A 27,558-nucleotide genomic window follows, 5' to 3' on the forward strand; every position below is an offset into this window, starting at 1 on the left:
ATGGAGAGATGAATGGATGGATGGAGAGATGGATGGATGGATGGATGGAGAGATGGATGGATGGAGAGATGGATGGATGGAGAGATGGATGGATGGAGAGATGGATGGATGGAGAGATGGATGGATGGAGAGATGGATGGATGGATGGATGGAGAGATGGATGGATGGAGAGATGGATGGATGGATGGATGGATGGATGGAGAGATGGATGGGGAAATGGATGGCAGAATGGAAAGAGGGATGGATGGCTGGAGAGATGGATGGATGGATGGCTGGAGAGATAGATGGATGGATGGCTGGAGAGATAGATGGATGGATGGCTGGAGAGATAGATGGATGGATGGCTGGAGAGATGGATGGATGGATGGCTGGAGAGATAGATGGATGGATGGCTGGAGAGATAGATGGATGGATGGCTGGAGAGATAGATGGATGGATGGCTGGAGAGATAGATGGATGGATGGCTGGAGAGATAGATGGATGGATGGCTGGAGAGATGGATGGATGGATGGAGAGATGGATGGAGAGATGGATGGATGGCTGGAGAGATGAATGGATGGCTGGAGAGATGGATGGATGGATGGCTGGATGGAGAGATGGATGGATGGGGAGATGGATAGAGAGATGGATGGATGGATGGAGAGATGGATGGATGGAGAGATGGATGGATGGAGAGATGGATGGATGGGGGGATGGATGGATGGATGGATGGATGGATGGATGGAGAGATGGATGGATGGATGGAGAGATGGCTGGATGGATGGCTGGATGGATGGAGAGATGGATGGATGGATGGATGGAGGGATGGATGGATGGAGAGATGGATGGATGGAGAGATGGAGAGATGTAAACACAACAAGAATGTGATGATTTGCTAATCTCTAACAGTCATATTATATTCACAAAAGAGCATGGAACATTTTTACAAGTCATTTAATTCTTGTTTTCTTTATATTTTACACGGCGTCTTTGGAATCGGAGTTTTATTATGGGGGGGACTATTCCTCCATTTGTTACCAATTTGGATGAAATCATATGATAATTTTATTGTACGGGTTGTTACAATTACAAGAATAACAAATACTGTTTTGTGGTTTTGTAATGTGTATAACATTATTGCCACATATCTAGTCGTAATAAGACCGGATGTACATCTATCGAGTAATTGTGGTCATGTGACTGCCTGTTCTAGCTGCCAACTCGAAGAATCCTGACAGCGTGCGGTGTGCACATCACATTGCAAGGATTCAGAAACCTGCAGCCTTTTTGCAAAAGACCAAACAACTCCTTTCGTCCTCATAAGAAGCACTGAAGATATTTGAAAATATATTTTATACCTGACATTCCCATTTATTCCTTGTCTCTGCATATTTGATTTCCACCTGTAGATGTCACTGTTCACTAAGGAACAATGATGCCACCTTTCATTATGCTGATCTGCCGCTGCCACTTTGCAATGTACAATTTTTGTCCTTGCTACATAACACATCAAATTTACCACATTGTTACTACTGTAAGTAATTAAGATAAATGATACCATTCTCCAATGGAAGGTTTCTTTAAATATAATCTTACTTTGAACTTCAGTTTTGCAGTAAATACATGAATATTTATTTCTAATAAATCTGTAATTACTAATGTTATTAGGATTGCAGTTCTATACTCTTCATTTTTAAATCAATCTCATTTAAAGCAGAGAAATCTCATGAAGAAGCAGATAAGATACAAGGTTTTAATATTCTTATGAATGTTGAAGGAGCCCGTGATTTGTATAATATACAGGCATTTAAATGTGAATTATAATACAGAGGAGTAACTAGGGGAAAACTGAGGCATGTGACCCTGAGGACCAGAAGAAAAGCAACAAACCACCTTGACTTGGCCACAATATAGAACTAATGTGGCAAACAGGATCTTTTCAGGGGTTTAAAGGGAACCTATCACGTCCCTTTTCTGTGATGCTAGGTACGGTGAAGTACCCAGCGCACGATGAAAGGGAAGGGAAACCCTGTGTCTAGTGACAGAGAAGACGGTAACACCTTACCAAACCTGCTGCTGGTCCTTCACCCACCCTAGATAGGTTCCCCACTTATGCGCTGAGCCGGATACCTGATCCTAGGTATCCCTAGTGCTGGGCCCTAAATAGGGAATGGATGGGATGAGCTCTTCATCAACCCCACTAAACAACTATAGAAGACACAAGGAGGGGACACGGGGAAAAGCATAAGTTACTTATCATTAGATGACTCAGGAAGACCTTCAGCAGAGCATTCAGCAACAATACTACAGAGGAGTAGAAGCCACCTACTTGCAATCTAGGCTTGAAGGAACTGAAAATATCACCAGCACCAGTCCCAGGAAGGACTTAAGTACTAAGATAATGCTGATGATTAGAAGCTGGGTTGAAGTCAAGCTCCAACTGGGTCCAAAGGGAGAGATATGAATCCAGCAGGAAAGCTACCTATACCAATGAATACTGAGAGCAGGAACAATGGAAAGTCAGGGAGCATTCTGCGCAGCCAAATCCTGTGACCTTCTATGGCCAGAAACCACATGACTGTCTGTCACACATGACACACCTGTGACATTTTCAAAATTAAATTGCCCCCAATGTAGTGAAGCAATGGGCATCACTAATATGATTTTGTCAAACAAAAGTTAAAAGTTCCCCATATTTATCTTCTAAAAAAAAAAAAACGAAAAAAAAAACCCCACTTCTGTTTCAGTTATAGGGGTGGCACATACCTTTGGTTCAGTCACGGTCAGTCAGGTTGCATTTTCAAATTATGCACACTCTTCACATTGTGATTGATTGCCGTGACTGGCTTGACTATTGAATTTCGTGCTAGCGCATTTCCCCTCCGCTTCCCTGGCATGCACTCAGCGCGTCCCTCCTCTTTCTTCTCAGAGCGGCAGGAGCAGATATGCGATTTGCATGTGGACTCCCAAGGAGACCTGATAAAGCCCAGAGCATGCGCATATATGAAATTAATCTGGGGACGTACACCCAGATTCAGTGCGCATGCTCCATTCTTTATCATGTCTCCGGAGCACACACTATAAAGGCCGCTTTACATGCAATGACATCGCTAACGAGATGTCGTTGAGGGTCACGGAAATTAATGACGCACATCCGGCCTCGTTAGCGACGTTGTTGCGTGTGAACGCACGAACGACCGCTAACTATCAAAATTACTCACCTAATCGTTGATCGTTAATCCCAAATATCGCTACTGTTGCAGGATGCAGGTTGTTCGTCGTTCCTGAGGCAGTACATATCGCTACCTGTGACACCGCAGGAACGACGGACAACAACTTACCTGCGTCCTCCGGCAACGAGGTGGGTGTGACTTCCATGCGGCTGCTGTCCGCCCCTCCACTTCTATTGGATACCTGCCGTGTGATGTAGCTGTGACGCCGCATGAATCGACCCCAACGATTTGCCCGTGACACACAACTGACGGGGCCGGGTGCTTTCATCAGCAGCATCGCTAGCAATGTCTTTGCGTGTAAAGCAGCCTTAAGCCCATCTCTGCTCCTGCCACTCTCCTCTGAGAAGAAAGACGAGGGACGCGCTGGATGCTGAGGGGAGCTGCGCAAGCATGGAATTCAATAGCAGATTGCTGTGATGTCAGGCCAGTCATGACAATCAATCACAATGCATGGGGGGTACATAATTTGAAGGCAGAGCCTGACTGACCGTGACTGAACTGAAGGCAAGCACCACCTCTATGACTGAAACAAAAGGTACTGAACGTTATGCATTAACTTATGTATAAAAACTGGGGGGGTTTAGATAAATATGGGGAACTTTGGTTTGACAAAACCCTGGTAGTGATGCATATTGCATCACTAACAAGACATTGGGGGCTTTATGATATTGAAAAAGGAGGTGACAGGTTCCCTGTAAAGGAAGCCTGATCTACGCTTTGTATAATGACTATGTGGCAAGACGTAGTTGGGGTATGAGCCTAGCATTAATGGTCTACAACCATATATGACCCATGGGACGGGCGGCACGGTGGCTCAGTGGTTAGCACTGCAGTCTTGCAGCGCTTGGGTCCTGGGTTCAATACCCACCAAGGACACCATCTGCAAGGAGTTTGTATGTTCTCCCTGTGTTTGCGTGGGTTTCCTCCGGGTACTCCGGTTTCCTCTCACAATCCAAAAGACATACTGATAGGGAATTTAGATTGTGAGCCCCAATGGGGACAGTGTTGTCAATGTATGTAAAGCGCTGTGGAATTAATAGCGCTATATGTATAAATTAATAAATATTATTATTACGGTATATTATTATGGGACATATTTTCTAAAACTTTACTACATTTCTTTGAATCTTTCGTTGCATTTATCAACAATCGATTTCCGTGTCGTAGCTCACCATTACATTTCCATCTGCGAGCCATTACCGCTCTATACAGACAGGTTACAAATATTGCGTTCCGCTGAATGTCATCCTTTCCAATGCAATGGCGCGAGAAAACCGGCATATGCAATGGCATTTCATCCTTGACATTATGCATCCGAGTGTCCCGCCTGATGTAGTGTAATAATTACGTTGGACTGCATGTTTTCTTCATATCCCCTGTTTGCAGGGCGCTGGGCCGTTGCGCTCGTTCATTAATTGTATTTTTTTCCTTTCAATGAATTTTTCTTATTATTTCTCTAAAAGGCAAACGCCCCGACATTCAGTGGACTGTGTAATATGTCATTTCAGCACAAACGTGCACAAAGAAATGTATGAAACATTCAGCGTTTTCCTATAACTAGCTGAGTACATGGAATAAATATAAGATATATAATCTGAAAAAGAAATGTAATTAGTTTTTGTCTGTAATATCTCTCAATATTCTGTTCCGGTCTTCTATACCAGGTCTCTTATTTTCAGAGACCCTCTTTGTCACGATAATTGGGGAGAGCAGGGGACAGCGGCTCCACGACTGTCCATCAGACTAGGGGGACCCTAGCTATCCCTTATCACAGAGTTACCTCTGAAGGTGAGGATGTCTGAGCCACCTTCCTAATGTAAGAAAAAGACTGATGGCACATCCTATCTTTCTAATCTGAACAGGTGCAAACTGAATATGAAGCATAGTAACAAAAAGGAGATTGTTGCACACTGCAGAGCTAAGAAGTGTGGAACAATGAATATGGGAATATAGACATGCATTACTGCTGTGAAAAACATGTAAAAATCGAGATACTTGGCACACAAAAATGGCCAGATTTTATGTGAGCCCAGCAGCCAGTAGCATAACAACCTCATTTTTGTTGGGTCCCTATCAAACTAATGCCTTTGTTTGGGCATTAAAAAATCTGGGCTGCCTTCCTCACCCTGCTCCTGACCAGCCTTGATCTTATACCCCCACCCCACCTAACCCATGGGAGGGCCTGGACAGGAGTGTGATAAACCAACAGAGATAGTTTTGGTTTCCCCCGTTTGTCTATCTCACAGCACACTCAAAGGTATAATACAATGAGCTAAGGAAAATCACAGCATGGAGGAAACAACAAGACGACAAGAGGATTCCACAACTCCAAGCACCACGCAATATAATCACCAGTATAACTGGAACACAACAGCACACAGACCAACACAGCAATAAACTATAGTCGGCCTGGATAGACAGAGTCCACCATCTTAAAAAGGCGGGGATTAAATGCGATAGGTTTCTGACAACATGTGATCCCAAAAGTAACCAGCAGGGTAGCAGAGGTTAACTCTTGCTAGCCTGACCATTAATCAGCACATAGCTGGTCAATGCCCGAGCCAGCATGTGTAATTCAGAAACACCAGAGAAACCATAGTGTGGAGTGCCAAAATCTGTAGTGTGAACAGCGTCTGATGCCGCCATGACACTTGGCAACTTTTGCGCAAAACTCCGTGTGACACTTGTGTTATCTCTCCATTTTCGCTACCCATAAACATTACAGGGGTTGTCCGATTTAAACAAGTTGTCACCTTTCCCTTTAATTACCCTTGGCCTAGTCTGTGTAATATATGTAACTATGTTCAATATCTTCACCCCAAGTCAGATATCAGGTAAAAGAAGGATTAGGAATGTTGAATTTTAACATGCCTGATCCCTTAATCTCACAGGAGATAGCTTTGCTCCCTCTAGTGGTGGCTGTTTGCAGCTACGACTACGTAATTGATCGAAAACAGTTCTATATAGATATCTTAAAAAAATAAGAACAGAATTTTGTGTCTAAAATTGAATGACTGATGTTAACTGTAATATAGAATTACCACTGCTAATGTGTCATTGTGAATGTGACCCTGTAATTTCTGAAGAATACAGCAGAATTCTCATTTTGCTATATATACTGGTTAGTCTGGAACCTGTTAAGCCCAAAACACACATATGAGGATATTTATACCAGAAGTGTTGTCATAAAAGATTTAATTGGCGTAATAATTCAATTTTTTCTATTTTTATTTGCAGGGCGGACACTTGGCTCTGGTGCATTCGGCAGAGTGGTGGAAGCTACAGCTCACGGATTAGGACACGCTCAGTCAACCACAAAAGTAGCTGTAAAAATGCTGAAATGTGAGTTTTAAAGAATCTTATAGCCGGGATTTTGGACATTTTTTTTAATTTTTTATTTATTTTTTTAAATTGTATAATCCATTCTCTTGCAGCCACTGCTCGGAGCAGCGAGAAACAGGCGTTAATGTCGGAACTGAAGATTATGAGCCATCTGGGTCCACACTTAAATATTGTCAATTTGTTGGCTGCTTGCACCAAAGCAGGTAAACCTAGGTTTGCATTGTTGAAATGTTGCCCGTCTTACTAACATATTCTCTAGGAATAAAAAAAATAAAGAAAAAAAATAAAATATTATAAATAAATTCCTAAACACCTTTAGGAATGCAAAAAAACCCCACTAGTAAGGTAATCACTAAAGTGCATTGAAAAAGTAAATCTTGTTACACTGATAGAAGTCTGTTCAACAATGTTAGTAGGACAGGAATCAGTGAGATTATGCAGTAGGAAGCTCCTCTGCTGGGACCTGAAGATAATTTATGCTATTGCTGTCGAGCTATCTCCAGGTCTCGGCAGCTGCTGAAAAACAGGGTAGACAGCAGTGTGAGCAGCCCCTTCTTACCTCACCAACCCTTGTATCTCCATTGTTAGATCATATAGACAGGCAGGACATCAGCGTTAGTTTCATCTTATACACTCTTCATGTGTAGGGAAATATGCTAACCAGTGGAGATTCTGATCTAACATTTGAGAATTGCAAGATTGCTGAGGTAAGAAGGGGCTGCTCACACTGCTGTCCAGCCTGTCTATCTAATCTAATGCTGGATATATACCAGTAGTCAATAGGTAAGAAGAGGCTGCTCACACTGCTGTCTATCAGATCTAATACTGGAAATACAAAGGGTGGCGAGGTAAGTAGAGGCTGCTCACACTGCTGTCCATCCTGTCGATCAGATCTAATATAGGAAACACTAGGGGTTGTGAGGTAAGAATAGGGAGCTCACACTACTGTTCATCCTGTTTTTCTGATTTAACATTGGATATATACTAGGTGTCATGATGTAAAAGGAGGCTGCTCACACTGCTGTCCACCCTATCTAATTGATCTAATATTGAATATACCAGAGGTCATGAGGTAAGAAGAGGCTGGTCACACTTTTGTCCACCCTGTCTTTCTGATCTAATATTGGAAATACCAGGGGTTAGGAGGTAAGAGGAGGCCTCTCACACTGCAGTTGACCCTGTCTTTCTGATCTAACACTGGAGATCCTAATATTGCTGAGATAAGAAGAGGCTGCTCACACTGCTTTCCACTCTATCTGATCTAACACTGGAAATATTATGCGTGCTGAAGTAAGAAGTGGCTGCTCACACTGCTATCTTTCCTGTTTATTTGATCTAATACTGGAGAAACCAGAGGTGCTGAGGTAAGAAGAGGCGGCTTACACTGCTATCCACCTTGACTATCTTATCTAATACTATAAATTACAGGGGTGCTGAGGTAAGAATAGGTCACTCACTCTGCTGTCTTCCCTATGTGTTTGCTCTAATACTTGAGATACCAGGGTGCTGAGATAAGAAGAGTACACTCACCCTGTTGTCCTCCCTGTCTAACTGATCTAATACTGAACATACGAAGAGCGATGAGGTAAGTAGAGGCTGCTCACATTGCTGTTCACCCTGTTTTTCAGTGGCAGCTAAGACCTGGAGATAGCTTGACAGCAAGTAGCATACATTATCTTCAGGGCCCAGCAGTGAAGCTTCCTACTGCACATGCTCACAGGCTCCTGTCCTATTAACATTCTAGGACAGGTTTATATCAGTGTAACAAGATGACCGTCAATTTAATGTATATATTTTTTTAGACAAAACGAGTGTGATTTGGTAACTAAAAATATATGTAATATTACATTTCTTGTATTTATCAATGTTTTGGGGGGTTTTTCCATTCATGAAGAAGTCCATTAAGCTAGCCATACACAACTAATAGGTTTTGGACAAACAATCCTTCGGCTGACAGCTATTCTTAATAAGCTCCCCCACACACATGAACGTTCACTAAGGCTGAGTTGCACATAGGGATCAGAGGTGCTCTTTTCTTGTTTTTTCGGCAGCTTGAACCAAAATGAGGACATACAATGTAGAAAATGAGTCATTTTGTGTCCAGACTGCATTTATCCAGATAATACAAGTTCATCGTCTAAAAACAAAGACACTCAACCCATGTCTTCCAGATTATAAGGATTTCTTTTCTTTCTCAGGGCCTATATATATAGTTACAGAATATTGCCGATATGGAGATCTTGTGGATTATCTACATAAAAACAAACATACCTTTCTCCAATACTATGCTGAAAAGAGCCGCAAGGAAAGCGAAGTCTACAGCAATGCCTCCACGAGGGAAAGATTGTCAAGGTAGAACTTCCATTCTTGGTCTACAAATTGGTTTAGTTCCTGGCAAACCTCATATGTGTGAAAGAAATGTAACAACAGTGGACACTCCTTGAGTTTTCGTTTACTAACATAACTCTAAAGCAGGGTTTACACGCTGCGGCATAGCTAACATCGGCTAGCGATGTTGAGTGCGATAGTACCCGCCCCCGTCGTACGTGCGATTTTGTGTGATCGCTGCCGTAGTGAACATTATCACTACGGCAGCGTCACACGCACATACCTGTGCAGCGACGTCGCTATGACTGCCGAACAATCCCTCCCTCAAGGGGGAGGTGCGTTTGGCGTCATAGCGACGTCACTGCGGCGTCACTAAGCGGCCGCCCAATAGAAATGGAGGGGCGTAGATGAGCGGGACATAACATCCCGCCCAACTCCTTCCTTCCGCATTGCCGGTGGATGCAGGTAAGGAGATGTTCGTCGTTCCAGCGGTGTCACACACAGCGATGTGTGATGCCATAGGAACGACAGACAACATCGCTAATATGCAATTAACGATTTTTTGATTCAGGACGACCTCTCAGTGGTGAACGATTTTGGCCACTTTTGCGATCGACTAAGATCACTCGTACGTGTCACATGCTGCGATGTCGTTAACGTCGCCGGATGTGCGTCACAAACACTGTGACCCCGACGATAATACGTTAACGATATCGTAGCGTGTAAACCCCGCTTAAGTTTCCAGCTAACCCTGGACTACTGGCCCAGAAAGGGGCTGAATGTATGCAAATTTTGTCTAAAAATGTGTGCTCTGGGATGGTCCAGGGAGTTCCATGTGTTTGGGGACAAAATTGAAGCATCCCACAAAATTTGGGCAGCTATGATATTCTAAGCACCAACCGGGGTATAAACTATATGTGATGCCCTGACAAAATCAGGGTGTCACAGATGACTGCACCCATCTTCTAGGTGCAGGATTCTCTCCTCCTTGGCCCTCCAATACAACCCCCATCCTGGTACACTCCATCAGCCATCAAACCCTAGTTACCCCCTCAAGACAATAGGGAAACACCAGTGGGTGGGCCAAGCGGATGGTAACGCCCACTGAGGGGTTCTGAGGTGTGATGGGAGGAGACATTGACAGTTCAGTTCGGAAGAGAGGACCGTAGAGAGTGGAGAGACGGTGAACAGGGTAGCCAGGAGTTGGAGCTCCTGGGCTACCAGACAACTGGACAGCTGACTAGGTGGCAGTCAGTAGACAGGGCCACAGGCAACGGAGATCCGGTCGCAGGAAACCTTAAGTGGACCAGGGCAGGGTTGTAGCCCGCCGGTGCCGACATCAGGAATCCGGTCCGGACCCGTGCACAGACAGGTTACCTGGACCCTAGGGCGAGGAGCAGCTTTAAGCCCCTTTGCAATTAACCAGCCGGGGACAGGATTTCAGGTCTTGTACCACAGGAGGCCCAGATAGAGCGAGACGGAAGCCGAACGAGGGGGATAGGGCTCCGCAATTGCCTGCTAAGATCCCACGGGTCAGTTCTTGCGGGCCAGAGCTCCCAAAGGACAAAAATACCCGGAGTGGACTTCCCTGTTTCATGCGGAGTAGTTATACCAAGGACTTAAACATAACGTGCAGGAGGAAGGGCCCCTGTTATACCATACCGGGGTGCGGAATCCGAACACACCCTCCGGAGGCTGCTGGTCATTTGGTTTACCATCTGGACTCTGTGTCAAGTTATTTCAAAACTGTGAGTAGACCAGCACCATCCGGTCCAACCCTAAAGATTGCGCTCTGCAGCACCATCCTTCCTGTATTGGGGCCCCGGGACAACACCTCCCCGATCCGTGGAGGGATAACATCCAGCTGCCCCACTCCATCGGTCCTGGGCATCACCACCAGCGGCAGCACCAACAATCACCGCACACCACAAGTGGCGTCACTGACAAACCTCCCCTGTACATATAAACTCCCCCCTTTTTTCACTTGCGGGCAACAGAAGGATGCTCAGGCCCGAGTCCGGCCTCTCCTCGAGCCACTGCAATGATCCCGGATCCGAGCGGCTCAAGCAGACCCCTCTCCCAGCCACGGTCTGGCCCCCCTTTTCCCGCAACATATATAACTGGACCAAACCAATGAAAATCATCTTTAGGTGGGTAAGGTCCAGCATAAAAATGACCAAATGGCCAAACCAGTTCAGAAAAATGTTCACATTTTTGAGGGTTATAGCAGTAATAGTGTTAAAATAGTTAATAGATGATAAGAAATCAGTTTTTCTGAATTTTAATAGTTTTTGGACCAAACCATTAATCAGAACTAGAGATGAGCGGATCATGGAAGTTTGCTGCTGCGGGTGCAGCTACACTTTTGAAAAAGGTCAATTTGGGACCCAGACTTAACATGAACCCCAATGGAAGTCACTAATTGGACAGTTTGGGTCTCAGTCTACATGCAGCCAGCCATAAAGAGATCACTTCTGGGGGTGGGTGGGCAACGTTTTTCCATTTTTTTTCGTTTGTACACACTACATCCGATCACACTGTTTTTACCCCCAGTGCGAGCCGATCAAACACTGCAAGCTGCTCACACTGGACCGAGCACCGAGCGTACCCGAGCACAGCGGTGTTTGCGCAAGTGGTTAGCATACGCAAAGCACCTGAACGCCAAACCTGAACTTTGGGGGTTTTATTGTAAAGTCTGTGCTTTAGTATGAACGCTGAATACTGAACCTCGAGTTCACTCATTTCTAATCAGAATACTAGGAAATAAATAGAATGCTACATAGACAATCAACATTAGACTTTCCCAACCAAAGGCAGACCACACCTAAGGCTACCATATACAGTATATGAGCCATTTTTAACAATCACCAGCTGCTTGAAAAGTGTCTCGTACAGATTTGCCTGACCTTAATTTTTTGCAAATTGTGTTAAGGCCACTTTACACACAGCTACATCGCTAGCGATGTCGCTGGTGAAAGCACCCGCCCCCATCGGTTGTGCGTCATGGGAAAATCGCTGCCCATGGCGCACAACATCGCTAGGAATGGTCACTAGAGATGAGCGAACCGGTCGCGGTTCGGCTCGAGGTCGGTTCGCCGAACGGGGGTCCCGTTCGAGTTCGGTTCGTCGAACGTTCGACGAACCGAACTAGAACCAATAGGCTATAATGGGAGGCAATCACAAACACATAAAAATGCATGATAAATGTACACAAATAGTTAATAAACATTGCCATAACACTTACCGGTCCCCGCGATCCCTCCTGCACTCTGTCTCCTGCCGCTATTCCATCCGATGATCGCTGAATCCTCCCGGTGACCGGCACTGCCAGCAGAGAAGCAGGACCTATCGTGACATCAAAATAGCCATGTGACCAGTCACGTGGCTATTATCTCATTGGCTACAGACTGGTCACATGACTATGACACGTCATGTAGGACCTGCGAGTGCATCTCTCCGGTACACGGTGCACATTTGTGTATCGCCATGTACCGGCGATATGCTCTAGTACACGGTCGACTCCACGTTCCGTTAGGGACCGGCTGACACAGCCGGTCATTAACGGAGATCACCGTTGCCATAGCAACGCAGTTAGCGGTGACGTCACCGCTAACTGCGGCTCCGGGAGCACCGTTGCTATGGTAACGCGTCTGTCAGCGTTACCGCTGTTACCGCTAGCAGCACTGATCACTCACGGAGTGAAGGCTGCATGCTGCTTCCCGATTGTAGTGAGGATTGTAGTGAGGATGAGGTGCCCCAGCCCATCAAGTAATGATGCCCCACCTCATCCTCACTACAATCCTCACTACAATCCTGAAGTGCAGTTTCTTCAAATTCATTTAAAGGCACTTGGAACGCTGAAATTGCTGCTTATAATTTAAGCCTCTATTAAAAACCTCTTATCAGCGTTGGTTTATTGGGCTGACAGGGGGTAATAAAGATGGAGTCTCTAATGTGTCTGTGTATTTATTTCTATTAAAGTATTTTTTCTCTGTGTGGTGTTTTTTTTAACCCTTTATTGGAGATTCTTAATGGCCGGGTCAAACGTGCCTGACATTAAGAATCTCTGGCTTAATACTGGCTAGTAAAACAAAGCCAGTATTAACTCATGATTACCCAACAAGCCACCCGGCTCCAGGGCTGTTGGAAGAGTTGGATACAGCGCCAGATGATGGCGCTTCTATGAGAGCGCCATTTTCTGGGACGGCTGCGGACTGAAATTCGCAGCAGAGGCGCCCAGAAACCTCGGGCTAACCTGTGCTGCGGATTCCAATCCCCAGCTGCCTAGTTGTACCCGGCTGGACACAAAAATGGGGCGAAGCCCACGTCATTTGTTTTTTAATTATTTCATGAAATAAGTGAAATAATTAAAAAAAAACGGGCTTCCCTATATTTTTGATTCCCAGCCGGGTACAAATAGGCAACTGGGGGTTGGAGGCAGCCCGTAGCTGCATGCTGTACCTGGCTAGCATACAAAAATATGGCGAAGCCCACGTCATTTTTTTGGTGGGCAAAAAACGTCTGCATACAGTCCTGGATGGAGTATGCTGAGCCTTGTAGTTCTGCAGCTGCTGTCTGCTCTTCTCCATACAGACACACAGCAGCTGCAGAACTACAAGGCTCAGCATACTCAGCATACTCCATCCAGGACTGTATGCAGAAGTTTTTTGCTGAAAAAATTATGTGGGCTTCGCCATATTTTTGTATGCTAGCCAGGTACAGCAGGCAGGTACGGCTGCCCCCAACCCCCAGTTGCCTATTTGTACCCGGCTGGGAACCACAAATAAAGGGAAGCCCTTTTTTTATTATTTCATGAATTTCATGAAATAATTAGAAAACAAATCACGTAGGCTTCACTCCATTTTTGTGTCCAGCCAGGTACATCTAGGCAGCTGGGGATTGGAATACGCAGCACAGGTTGGCCTGAGCTTTCTGGGCCCCACTGCTGCGAATTGCAGTCTGCAGCCGCCTCAGAAAATGGCACTTTCATAGAAGCGCCATCTTCTGGCACTGTATCCAACTCTTCCAGCACCTGCCTGCTATACCTGGCTAGCATACAAAAATATGGCGAAGCTCACGTCCTTTTTTTGTAGTTTTTTTGGCCAAAAAATTAAAAAATGCTTCCCTGGATTTTCCATTGCCAGTGAAGGTAACACCAAGCAGTGGGGGTTAGCAGCCAGTAGCTGCTTGGATTACCCTTAGCTAGCAATACAAAAAATGCAGCGGGAGCCCATATATATTTTTTTAATTATTTATTTAAATAATTAAAAACAAAATGGGCTTCCCTGTATTTTGATTGCTGGACATCACAGTGCTGTAAAAATAAATCTTTAAAAAAAATGACATAGCGCTCTGCGGTATTTTTGATTCTCAGCGCAGATAAAGCAGACAGCTATGGGTTGCCACCCCCATCTGCCTCTCGTTACCTTGGTTGGCAATCAAAATACAGGGAAGCCCATTATTTTTTTCTATTTAAAAAATAGTTAAAAAAAATGACGTTGGGTCCCCCCATTTTTGATAGCCAGCTAGGGTAAAGCAGACGTCTGTAGCCTGAAAACCACAGCTGGCAGCTTTACCGTGGTTGGGGATCCAATGTGGAGGTCCCCCCAGGCTCTTTTTTTATAATTATTTTATAAATATTAATAATTACACAAAAAAAAGTAGGGTCCCCTCCAAATTGGATCACCAGCCAAGGTAAAGCGGACAGCTGTGGTCTGGTATTCTCAGGGTGGGAAGGTCCATAGTTATTGGGCCTTCACAGCCTAAAAATAGCATACTATATACAGATAGGGCTGCACATCAAACTTAGATAATAGTATAATGCCTCAAGCATATGGACAAATATTGGAATATACAATGAAAAATGCTACTTGCTAATTTGAACATGTGAATAATGAATTGCATACCTGCCATGAATATTAGGAAAAAGGAGATATTTAGCAATCGCATTGATCAATGTAACTGAGCCCCAAGGCCTCGTCAAGGCATATCTCTATATTGGGGTCCCTAGCTCTGTGACCCTAACTGTGTGTCATCTCATTGCAATTAAAAACTGCTATGGGTGGAGAGGGGTAACTAAGGACTTTCTTATATAGGAGATGGAAAAAACATGGCCGAAAGGGGCGGAGCTGTGTTCACATTCAGAAAAAAAACTACATATAACTGAATAGGATAACTGAAGTGAGCACTAATATATATATTATGAGTGCAAGCCAAAAAAAACATACTATACAAGGATAAGGCTGCACATCAAACATAGATAATGGTATAATGCCTCAAGCATATGGAAAAATATTGGAATATACAATGAAAAAATGCTACTTGCTAATTTGAACATGTGAATAATGAATTGCATACCTGCCATGAATATTAGGAAAAAGGAGATATTTAGCAATCACATTGATCAATGTAACTGAGCCCCAAGACCTCGTCAAGGTATATCTCTATATTATATATTAGTGCTCACTTCAGTTATCCTATTCAGCCTACAAATAGCAGGCCGCAGGCACCCCAGACGTGGCGCATCCACTAGATGCGCCAATCCTGGCGCTTCACCCCAGCTCATCTCGTGCCCTGGTGCAGTGGCAAACGGGGTAATAAATCGGATTGATACTAGCTGTAAAGTCACCTGAGATCAAGCCCAGCAGTTTGTGATGTCATGGCGTCTATTAGATACCCAACATCAAAAACTGTCAGTACTAACAAAAACAAAAAATCGACAAAAGAAATTTATTTGAAAAAACAGTCCCCAAAACATTTCCTCTTTCACCAATTTATTGTAAGAAAAAAAATAAAGGGGTCCCACGACGACTCTGGACCGTCTAGAATATGGGGGGGGAGACACTCGGGGAACGTATCCCCCATTTTCTAGGAGTGCGGACCCTTCATGTGAGGAGTGTGGGTGCAATGAATCTGCACTCACTCTCCCCGGGTCCACAGCAGTAGAGTCCATGTCGTAATGGTTGCTACCAAAGCTGCAATGCCCTGCTCATGAGGTAAGGGCATGCCTAATCAGGAGAACTACTGTAGAGGAAGCTCTGTTCACTGGTATATAGGTGCTCAGAGGTAATAATAGATAAAATTAGTGAGTAACCTCGGCACTCTATATCTCCCAGACTAAAGGCTACTTTACACACTGCGATATCGGTCCCGATATCGCTAGTGTGCGTACCCGCCCCCATCTGTTGCGCGACACGGGCATATCGCTGCCCGTGCCGCACAACATCGCCCAGAGCCGTCACACATACTTACCTGTCCGGCGACGTCGCTGTGACCGGCGAACCGCCTCCTTTCTAAGGGGGCGGTCCGTGCGGCGTCACAGCGACGTCACTGAAACGTCACTGAACCGCCGCCCAATCGCAGCGGAGGGGCGGAGATGAGCGGGACGTAACATCCCGCCCACCTCCTTCCTTCCACATAGCGGCCGGGAGGCAGGTAGGGAGAGCTTCCTCGCTCCTGCGGCGTCACACGCAGCGATGTGTGATGCCGCAGGAACGACGAACAACCTCGTTACTGCTGAAGTAACGATAATTGGGAATGGACCCCCGTGTCGCCGATTAGCGATTTTGCACTGTTTTGCAACGATGCAAAATCGCTAATCGATGTCACACGCAACGGCATCGCTAATGCGGCCGGATGTGCGTCACGAATTCCGTGACCCCAACGACTCCGCATTAGCGATGTCGTAGCGTGTAGAGCCCGCTTTAGTCAGTAAGTCACAATGGATAGTAATGCAAAATCACTCTTTATTGGTCCGTATTAAGAAAAAAAATTTTTTCATAAGCATACATGTTTTTGTCCAAAACAAGTTACAAATGACGTTTCGGCCTGAGCCTTCGTCAGATTGGACTTATCTGCATGTAATCATGAAAAATGACAATAATCAGTATCACATAAGAGTGAGAGAACAATAACATAAACTCGAACAATGTAGAGGTACAATTGGGATGCAGCAAAAAAATTGCAACACAGCAAGAAATGAAACACATGATACAAATGTCATAATACAGTACAAGGACAATATAGTAATGACAAATATGGGGTCAGAGTAGGCTTAGACAGCTCTGGTACGAAAGAGATGTCAATCATAAAGTAACATGTGCAGTAGGTGTAGAGCTACACTATGCATGGCAGAGCTAATGGGTAGACCGACCATAGAAAAAGAACGGAGAAAAAGTGTAGAAAAAGTGGAGAAAAAGTGGAGAAGAAGTGGAGAAGTGTTTGTTCATGCCAGATGGGAGATAAATAATTTTTTACCGGCGCTGTCATTTACTGTAATGTGATCATCGGTGTACGGTGTATACCTGTGATCACGTGAGCGGGGACCGGAAAAACCGTCCTGAATCATGATCTCCAGGGTCTCAGCTAGCCCTGAAACCCCGGAGATTTTCTGATGCTGGGGGGCACTATTCACTTATTTCTGCCTGCTGTTTATAAACGGCAGATCAGAATAAGGCTACATTAACACGACCGATCCATTTTTGTGGTCTGCAAAAAACAGGTTTTTTTCACGGGTGCATCCGTGTGGCATCCGTTTCCGTTCCGTAGACGGTCCGTATGTCATCTGTTTGTCATCAGTGTGCCTTCCGTTTTTTTTGTGTACTGCAAAAAAACTGAATGAGGGTAAATGCATAAATTTACCCAGGATCCATAGCTTCATCCTACATGAGGCGGTCACATGTTCACTCCAGTGCCATTTTGTACTGCTTTTTACAGCGTAGAGCGCTCTGGTGATTTTCTTGTGCTTGTGCACTTCATATCAGTCTTTTCTGTCATTATAATGGCAGAAAGACACATAATGTCCCACTCTCCTGCATTTTGTAATTTTGCACCCTTTGGTGCCTTTCATGTGGCACTAAGGGGTGCTTAGCTTTGTATTTAGCCAAAAAAAAAATGACGTAGGGTTCCCCCTATTTTTGTAGCCAGCTAAGGTAAAGCAGACGGCTGCAGCCTGCAGACCACAGCTGGCAACCTCACCTTGGCTGGTAATCCAAAACTGAGGGCACCCCACGCTGTTATTTTAAATTAAATAAATAATTAAAAAAAAACACGTAGGGGTCCCCCCAAAATTGGATCACCAGCCAAGGTAAAGCAGACAGCTGGGGTCTGATATTCTCAGACTAAGGAGGTCCATGGTTATTGGACTCTCCCCAGCCTAAAAATAGCAGGCCGCAGCCGCCCCAGAAGTGGCGCATCCATTAGATGCGCCAATCCTGGTGCTTCGCCCCAGCTCATCCCGCGCCCTGGTGCGGTGGCAAACGGGGTAATATATGGGGTTAATACCAGATGTGTAATGTCACCTGGCATCAAGCCCTGGGGTTGGTGAGGTCAGGCGTCTATCAGATACCCGACATCACCAACCCAGTCAGTAATAAAAAAAAAAATAGACGACAAACACATTTTTATTTGAAAAAACACTCCCCAAAACATTCCCTCTTTAACCAATTTATTAGAATGAAAAACAAATCCAGGTCTGCTGTAATCCAAGGGGTTGCCATGACGATCCACACTGTCCCAGTCAATGAAGAGCAGGATGTTCCCCATTGGCTGGGAGAGCAGTGCAGTGACCTGAGCTAACATCAATGGTCAGCCCAGGTCACTGCAGGGGATGACAAGTGCTGCTGTCAGCGAGGTACATTACCTGCGCTGATCTCCAGCACACTGACAGCCCCTGTCACTGAGTTCAATGACCGGCGCCTTCACACCAAGTATCGCAAGAGGCCTGTGACGTCACCGCTAGTCAGTCTCGGGTCGGAAGCGAGAGAAGGTGATGTGACAAGCGGCGGCCATGGAGGACAGTGACAGCGCTGAGGTCGGGATGGCGGGACTTCATCACCGCAGGTTAGCCGAGCGGGACCATGTGTGTGTGTGTGTGTGTGTGTGTGTGTGTGTGTGTGTATGTGTATGTGTACATGCCGCGGGCAGGAGGGGGCGGAGCGAGCTGAGCGGGGAAGTGTGGGCTTCCTGCACGTAACTAGGATAAACATCGGGTTACTAACCAAAGCGCTTTGGTTGGATACCCGATGTTTATCTTGGTTACCAGCTTGTGGCAGGCTGCCAGCGATGGCTCCTGCTCACTGTAGCTGTAAAAAGCCCTGCTTTTTGCTGCTAGAACCGTTCTCGAACGTATCTAGGACTATCGAGCTTTTGCAAAAAGCTCGAGTTCTAGTTCGATCTCGAACAGCCCCCAAAATCACTCGAGCCTAGAACTGGAGAACCTCGAACCGCGAACTGCGCTCAACTCTAATGGTCACACATACTTACCTGCCTAGCGACGTCGCTGTGGCCGGTGAACCGTCTCCTTTCTAAGGGGGAGGTTCGTTCGGCGTCACAGCGGCGTCACTAAGCGGCTGCCCAATAGAAGCGGAGGGGCGGAGATGAGCGGCCGGAATATCCCACCCAACTCCTTCCTTCCTCATTGCCGGCGGCCGCAGGTACGATGTTGTTCCTTGTTCCTGCGGTGTCACACATAGCGATGTGTGCTGCCACAGGAACGACGAACAACCTGCGTCCTCCACCAGCAACGATATTTAGGATTAAAACGACTGGACAACGATCAACGATTAGGTGAGTAACTTTGATTGTTAACGGTTGTTCGTGCGTTTCACACGCAATGACGTTGCTACTGAGGCCGGATGTGCGTCACAAATTCTGCGACCCCAACGACATCTCGTTAGCGATGTCGTTGTGTGTAAAGCCCCCTTTAGACTACAATATCTCACAATATAAGAACAATACATTAATAGAACAAGTTAGTAAAGACCTGCAAAGGTTGAAATTCATATCACAGCCAGAAGGTGAAACACAGAGATACACATGGCATAACCATCTCATCACGGAGTATCGCAAAATCATGTTTCCTTCAAAGCTGGTTGTTTTATGCCACTTATTTTAAGATATGTCACGGTAATAGGTACGGTGAAAGAATCATCTGCCTGATCTATACGGTGCGGCTCATTTTCAGTGGAAAAAACGGTCTCGAAAAGCAAAAATATTTTTCTACTTCCTTGTTTCTACTAATGTAAATTGAAGTCTACGAGTACTAAGACTAAGTGCCCATATTGTGTTTTTATGTCCAGAAAATCTTCACATAACCCATGTTTTGGCAGGAAAAAAGCAACTGAAAAAAGTAGCTGAAAAAACGCGCATTTTTTTATTGCACTTGCGCATTTTTTCTTTTTCAATACTTTTTTGTGCGTTTTTTAGTCATGGCAACCATAAGGGGATCAGGAGCTGTACCTCCTCGGTCATTGCCAGGTCAATGGCTGATCTTACAGCCGGGACCTGGCTCTCGTTACCAGGAGCAGTACCCGTGCCACTCCTGGCAGTTTAACCAACTAAATGCTACAATCAATGTGATCGCAGCATTCAGGAGGCAGGGAGAGGAATCGCTTACCCCTCCCTGGCGATTAGGTCCCTGTAATGCAATTACAGGGACCTGATCACTACCATGGTTACACTGGTGACCCTGGTTACTGAGGTACAGATCACCTCACAGACCAGGGCACATACGTCACCAGAGTTCCCTGCAGCAAGGTCCCACGGTAAAGACTACGAGATGAGAAAATATGTGCTGACACTGGCTATGTGGCTTAGGTACAGGGAAACCCGGTGACATCACAAGGTGAACCGAGTCCATGCCGGCGGATCTACAGGAAACCTTGGTGATCAACCGGCATGAACTCTCTTCACTTTGTGACGTCACCACTCACCGGACTTCTCTGCAGCAAGGTCATTTGGTAAAGACCGTGAGGCCTAGGTGCAGGGAACCCCGGTGATCCACTGTCATGAACTCAATTCACCTTGTGACATCATCGGACTTCCCTGCAGAAAGGTTCTATGGTAAATACCGCGAGATGAGGAAATGACTGCAAGGAACCCCAGTGACGTAAGAAAAGCATATAAAAACGCAAAAAAAAAGCAACGTGTGCATTACACATGGGTTTGTTCCTGCATTTTTCACTGACTCTGTTGAAGTCAATTGGTGAAAAAAGCAGGAAACAAATGCAGAAACAATTGACACACTGCTCGATTTTGAGCAAAAACTGCAATGAAAAAAGCAGCAAGTCAGGATTCTCATAGACTTTGCTGGGTGCTTTTTCCTTGCTTTTATTAATTAAAATAAGCAAGGAAAAAAGCATGAAAAAAGCAAGTAGATCCTTGTAGGTTTCAGATGGATGCATTGAGCCTTATTAATATTCTACTTCTCTCACCTTGATGTAGAATGTGTAGAATTTCAGCAACCTGAATTAATTTTCTGATGCTATCGAAATATTTTGCAATTACATTTGTTTGTGTTGGTTTCATGTACTAAGCGATCGTTCTTCCTACTCTTGGTGTTCTGATCCCTCATCTTCTCTTTTCAGTCACATTTCAGTTTCAGTAGAAAGTGATGGTGGTTACATGGACATGAGCAAAGACGACATTTACTATGTGCCGATGCTTGACCTTAAGGATGAAATCAAATATGCTGAGATAGAACCGTGCAACTATGGAACCACCTATGAACTAGAAAATTACTCCAATTCTGGTCAGTATTACATCAAAGGCAACAATTAATTCAGGTTTTTAGAATATATATGGTGGTAAAAAAGTAGAAAATGATACTGGATAACTGTCACAACGACGAATCGGAGAGATGCCTTCCGGCTCCCTCTCTCCCCTTTTTTTTTCTTTTGTTGGACCTCATGGTCCCGATATTCCCAATTTGTTATACAAAATTTAATTTTATGACCTGTTATGTTTTTCATGAAAACCAATAAAATACTTAAATTCGAAAAAAGTAGAAAACGAATGGGAAAATATATAAAGGAGATCTGTAAGATTTCGAAGAAAGGGTTTGTTTTTTCCAGGACTAGTCCCACTCCTGTCTATTGGTATTGAGTAGTATTCAGTGGGAAGAATAGGGCTGAGATTGTGTTTGTCTCTAGATTTTTGATAGCTTGGTTGATGATAGTGCCTTAGGCTTGCCATATACATTAGAAAGCTATCAAATGAACATAACCACCCATATACATGCTCATTCGGTCAAAAGAAGAGTAAGCTTCTGCTAGAACCTCTGGTGGCAGCGGATTTACCCTGAGAACAAAAAATGGAACGTTGAAATCCAACTTGCCCGTCCTTCTTCTTTTCCCCAACCCTATTAGTCTTGGGAGGGAACTTGGAGGGCCCCATATAAATAAGGTGATCCTACTAGTGGGGTCGGCCAACATTCATCAATGTATATAACTAGTTTAATTCTTTGGTTGCAGCTTTTCTCTTGAGTAATGGTTACATAAAGGTTCTGCATCAGCTTTTCAACCTCTAATTTAATTAATTGCTCAAATATCACTTGATTCCAAAAGGTTCACCCTAAGAAATCCTGACAATCCCATTACGAATGGGGTAAGCTGCAGTCATACACATTTTAAATGACTTTCCAACCATGTTATCGATGGAGGGGCCTGGCCTTCTAGAGAAACGGGAAGTTTGTAACAGTGTGTAATTTGGCTAATAGGGTTTGACAAACATATAGGTTTATTTGAAAGGAATTTCTTTCAAGATATGTAAAGTCACGCTGACTTTTGAAGACCAAGTAACATTTATTTCCTAATTGTATAATCTTAAAGCTCCAGAAAGAACAAGTTATTCTACAGTAATCAATGAATCCCCGGTCCTCAGCTTTACTGATTTAATTGGATTCAGCTACCAAGTTGCCAATGGAATGGACTTTCTTGCATCCAAAAATGTAAGTCAATAGATAAACCTTTTTGTATTGTTGAAGTGAATTAGCACATTGAAAAGAATTCCCATAATGGATATTAATGGCATCCACCGGATATGGCAAAAAAGTCTTATAAATGTGGGTTCCACCTCTGGTACTTTCAACTATCTTAAAAACAAAACCCCACCATGCACTTAAGGGAATGGAGAGGTGGCCACACGTGCTTCCTAGGTCTGTGTGTTAACCAAAATATATGTCTTAATCCACAGTGTGTTCACCGTGATTTGGCCGCAAGGAACGTATTGATCTGTGAAGGAAAACTAGTGAAAATTTGTGACTTTGGGTTAGCTAGAGACATCGTGAGGGACTCCAACTACATTTCCAAAGGCAACGTAAGTTGTTCTATTTTTTTTATGACGATTTTTCACTGAAAATAGTGATTACATTTTTCACAATTTCTGTAAAAAAAGGTCTAACTCAAAACTACTACTCCTGGCTCGTCCGGTTCTCATAAAGACTAGAGGTCCCAGCTGCACAGTCCCTAAAAGCCCATGTGCAGACTGAAAAAGCCCTAACTGGAAGACTCAGATGACTGCTCAGACCATTGCTTCCTAAGACGCCATCATGGTTTCATGTACCTCTTTAAGAATCTGGGGGAAGGTGCAGAGTAAAAGTAACGTAAACCAAAAGTAACAATCTGCCAGGAGAAACACTTGGCAGACAGGCTGTAATTCCAAGCAGGAAAATGTAAGCTCGGTGAAGCTTTTAATATTTACACTCCCCTGGCTGATAGGGGAGACTGAAGTATAGGATTGGAAACACTTATTGGTAGAAAGACAATGAACACACAAATAAAGTGTTCAGAACCAGGAGAGAAACCAAACGTGACTGTGGCTCAGTGGAAAGGGACACAGACCACAGCAGAGGAGGCTGCCGAATCAAATCCGAGGCATGACAGTTGTTTTTTTATTGTTTTTTGTATTGTGTTTTTTATGAACCCCCATAATGAAGCATTGAGATACGGCCTATCTCATTTTCTCCGTGGCATATTCAAAAACCCATTATTACTCTTCTACTAAACATGACCAAAAATGCTAGAGCTCCACAAGACAGGGAAAATTTGGGGTTGTCACTTATCATCCATATCTTTACTTGTTAAACATTGATCTGAAATTAATAGTTTCCCTTTTTAAGAGGATCTTTTACTACCCCTTATTTTTATACGTTATGTTATGTTAGTAAATAATTGTATTCTTCATGAAATGACGATATACCTTTTTTTCTTATGTCTTAGTATTTTGCCATTCCTGTGTTATTCTTCATTGAAATTTGTAAATATTTTGCCAACTGAGTGTTGCCCATTGGGTGTGTGTTCCTACACAGACTGAAACTAGCCAATCATTGCTGACGGTGTCAGGCTGTGTAGTGACACACCTCTTTTAACAGAGAGATTGGATCCACCCAGTTGTCAATTTTTTTAAAATTATTTCAGAGAATATTAGGAGAATGTCAAAATACAGAGTTATGGCAAAAAGATGATTCAGAATTGTTCTTTATGTGGAATGTAAGCACTTACCGTATATACTTGAGTATAAGCCGACCTGAGTACAAGCCAAGGCACCTAATTTTACCACAAAAAATTGGGAAGACTTATTGGCTCGAGTATAAACCTAGGGGGGAAATGCAGCAGCTACTGGTAGTAATGTGCCCATATTGTCCCCTGTAGTAATGTGCCCATATTGTCTCCTGTAGTAATGTGCCCATCCTTGTGCCTTGTGCCCTGTACTAATGTGTCCATCCGTTAGTAATGTCCTCATTCCAGTCCTCTTCTTGCCCCCTATTATGCCGTTGTTCACATACACACAAAAAATAATAATTTTCTCCTATCTTTCATTCTTGCTGTGTCGTCTTACCTGCTTCTTGCGGACGGCAGGCACATAGACCCCTCGGTGATTGTGGCCGGTGCAGTGGGGTGTTGCTGTTGTTGTCTGCCCTTTACTTCCATTGAATGATTTGCGGCACTGCAAATCATTCAACTGAAGTAAACAAAGTGCATATACTTGAGTACATACGGTAATAAAAGTATTACTTGGCAGCCAATCAAAAATGTTCATTTATATACCGTAATTGACAGATAAGTTGGATCTGCAGACATGAAAGTAGGTTCCAAACAGGTGACCATCTCCATGGTGTCAGTCTTTATGGGACAACCTGCATCATATCTGTCCTCTAATCAAAGGACATTGATTTTTGAGCTGAAGAGCAGAATAATCTGAAGTAGACAGTTTGCCTGATGCAGCATTGAAGAAAATGCAACATTAATTAGATTTTCCTAAAAATAATTGGGAATGGAAATCTCCTTAATAAAAGCTTAAACATGCATTTTTTGCCCCAAATTTTGGTAAAATTTTCACTTTGGTTAATTAATATCATCCACAAAATGTATGTAACAATTAAAAAATGTATTTTATATAAATCATTTTTTTTGCTGGATATTTATATTTAGTGTTAAAATTCTAAACCAAATCCTAAAATATATTCCACAATATCCTGGACGTGGATGACTTCTTCACAGCATAATAAAACAATAATATTTTCTATATAACGTACTGTATAACTTTCTTTACATTTTGAGTCTATAGATATTGTCTTACATAGTGCGTTATATTTTGCCTCCTACACTTATGAAACTTTCCTAAGCAGAAGTATACGGCATAAATTGTGCAATAAAGTTTAAAATAAAGGCTTCTGAGTTTCATTACAACATACCATCTCAAACAAATCTATATTTCTTGGACATAGACGCATACAGTATATAATAAGACTAAAGACCGCATCACACCATGAAATTTGACCACCTGAAAGTCTTGACTCCACCACAACTGTACTGCGACTCACAAGCAATCTCAACTCTTCCAATAATGTAAAAAGTTATTTTTCTAAGGGGTTTTTTTTATCATTTTGTTAGGATTTTTGACTTTCATTAGACCCAATATCACCATCATTCCCTAAAACACCATGGTATAGCACCAGCTAGATTGTGAAGACTTGCTATGTTGCATTAGATTCTGGAGAGAAGTCACATCGGTGGATATGTCTCTGATTTTGGAAATATGTGTTCTAGGCACTTATTGATGAGGTCTTCCAGTGAGGCCACCTGATAATCACGGTCTAAGTTTGGCCCCTGAGGTATAGACTCTCTTCGGGTCTCCTGACCCACATTGAACATACTTATGTTGAGTTTTGGGACAGAAGACCGCAACAGGTCTGGACAATGTTGGCCGTACTTCATGTCATACTTCCAAAAACTGCCTTCCAATGACAACCATGCAAAAATCCTTATACTTTATACCATGTAGTTCGACTATAGGGGCTGAAGACCTATGGGCCATGGTACCATATGAAAACATCACTACATTATAATGAACTATAGTCATACAATAGGCAGGTCTAAAGTCTAAGTAGACCTTATCAGGACTTTCGGTGGTAATGATAATTATTTTTTTTCTATATACACATCTTATTGTATTCAAAACTACACAACTTTCATAGAAATCTATTATTCAATAAATTTACTTTAGCACCAATGGGAAATTTCGTCTTGACTGAACTTGTGTTTTTAGGTCATCGCTAATGTGTAAACTATGACCTGTAATTAGGTTAAATAATTACTCAAATCTGTTTCATTTATTGTAGACCTTCCTTCCTCTGAAGTGGATGGCACCTGAAAGCATTTTTAACAATCTGTATACAACTCTCAGCGATGTCTGGTCCTATGGAATCCTTCTTTGGGAAATATTCACATTGGGTATGACAAATGTTGATCATAAAATTGGGGCTAGGGCACTAAGGTGGTTTAGTTACATGATAGTCATGATAGAACGTTTACTTAACCATAGTGTGAAGGAAAAGAACCCCAGCTTTAACGGGGTGTTCTCAAGGTTGAAAGTTATGTACTATATATGGGATAGGGCATAACTTCCCTTTTGCTGGGGATCTGAGCACTGGGACCCTCACCGATCCCGAGAATCAAGGCTCTGAAATGCCCTAGGTGACTGGAGCAGTGGTCGATCATGGGAGTCCCAGCAGTCAGACACCCAGCAATCAGACACCCAGCGATCAGGAAGTTATCCCAATCCCATGGATAAGAGAGAGCTTCTAAGCTCAACTATTCCTACTATTGTTCTGGATTTCCACTGGTTTCAAACGAAGACCAGCAAGTCTCGATGGATCTCGTTGAATTCAAAGTGGTTATGTAGCCATATACTCCCACCAGATCTTACTTTAGGCAAGGAAAGGCTCAAATACACGCTGGTTGTGACAGTTCCAGAGACAACCATCTGAAACCCTGCAAGTCTTAGCAAAGATTAGAATTTAACCTGTGCATGATGTTTGTCTGAAGGATGTCTCTGCAGCTGACCCACCCAGCATGCAGTTGTTGCTTTCCATTACCAGAATGGGCACGAGAGTGTCATGGCACTGTTACACGTGATCATGACCATCTATGATGCATAGACCATTAGCTAGCCTTTAAAGCTTGAGGCATGAGAGAATGGATCCTGAATGTAGACTACAAAGAAAAGATGGATTTATCTTCTCTTATTTGTATTAAAGTTAACAAAGTTTGGGCCTCCTGAAATGTATGGATGTCCCAATAGGGTGTTGGAAAAGACTTTTGTAGCCAAGTATCTCTCACTGCTGGTAATGTGCAATGTGATTTCCTTCTATACAGTTTCTTTATGCCATTTGGATGTAAATATACCACCATTTTATGTAAAATTGTACATACATATCATACAAATCTTATCCTTTATAGGAGGAACACCATACCCCGAATTAGCAATGAATGAACAGTTCTACAATGCCATAAAGCGAGGCTATAGGATGTCAAAACCATCGTACGCCTCAGAAGAAGTGTAAGTTACAAAAGATTTAGATGTCGGTTATTTTTCTCAGTTTTCTCATAAAAACATA

The 27,558-nt window shown here is 43.6% G+C and overlaps 1 protein-coding gene across 1 annotated transcript in view; it reads left to right on the plus strand.

The window, feature by feature from the left end:
* Positions 1 to 27,558, plus strand: part of PDGFRB (platelet derived growth factor receptor beta) — a 228,772-nt gene that overhangs the window by 188,237 nt on the left and 12,977 nt on the right. Inside the window, exons 13-20 of the mRNA XM_075344366.1 lie at positions 6,450 to 6,554; positions 6,647 to 6,757; positions 8,753 to 8,906; positions 21,248 to 21,411; positions 22,490 to 22,608; positions 22,854 to 22,976; positions 26,281 to 26,392; positions 27,401 to 27,500. Coding sequence (XP_075200481.1) covers positions 6,450 to 6,554; positions 6,647 to 6,757; positions 8,753 to 8,906; positions 21,248 to 21,411; positions 22,490 to 22,608; positions 22,854 to 22,976; positions 26,281 to 26,392; positions 27,401 to 27,500 — 988 coding nt within the window. The remainder of the gene's footprint in view (positions 1 to 6,449; positions 6,555 to 6,646; positions 6,758 to 8,752; positions 8,907 to 21,247; positions 21,412 to 22,489; positions 22,609 to 22,853; positions 22,977 to 26,280; positions 26,393 to 27,400; positions 27,501 to 27,558) is intronic.

This window comes from Anomaloglossus baeobatrachus, chromosome 4 (genome assembly GCF_048569485.1).
Source record: "Anomaloglossus baeobatrachus isolate aAnoBae1 chromosome 4, aAnoBae1.hap1, whole genome shotgun sequence".
NCBI lineage: Eukaryota > Metazoa > Chordata > Amphibia > Anura > Aromobatidae > Anomaloglossus > Anomaloglossus baeobatrachus.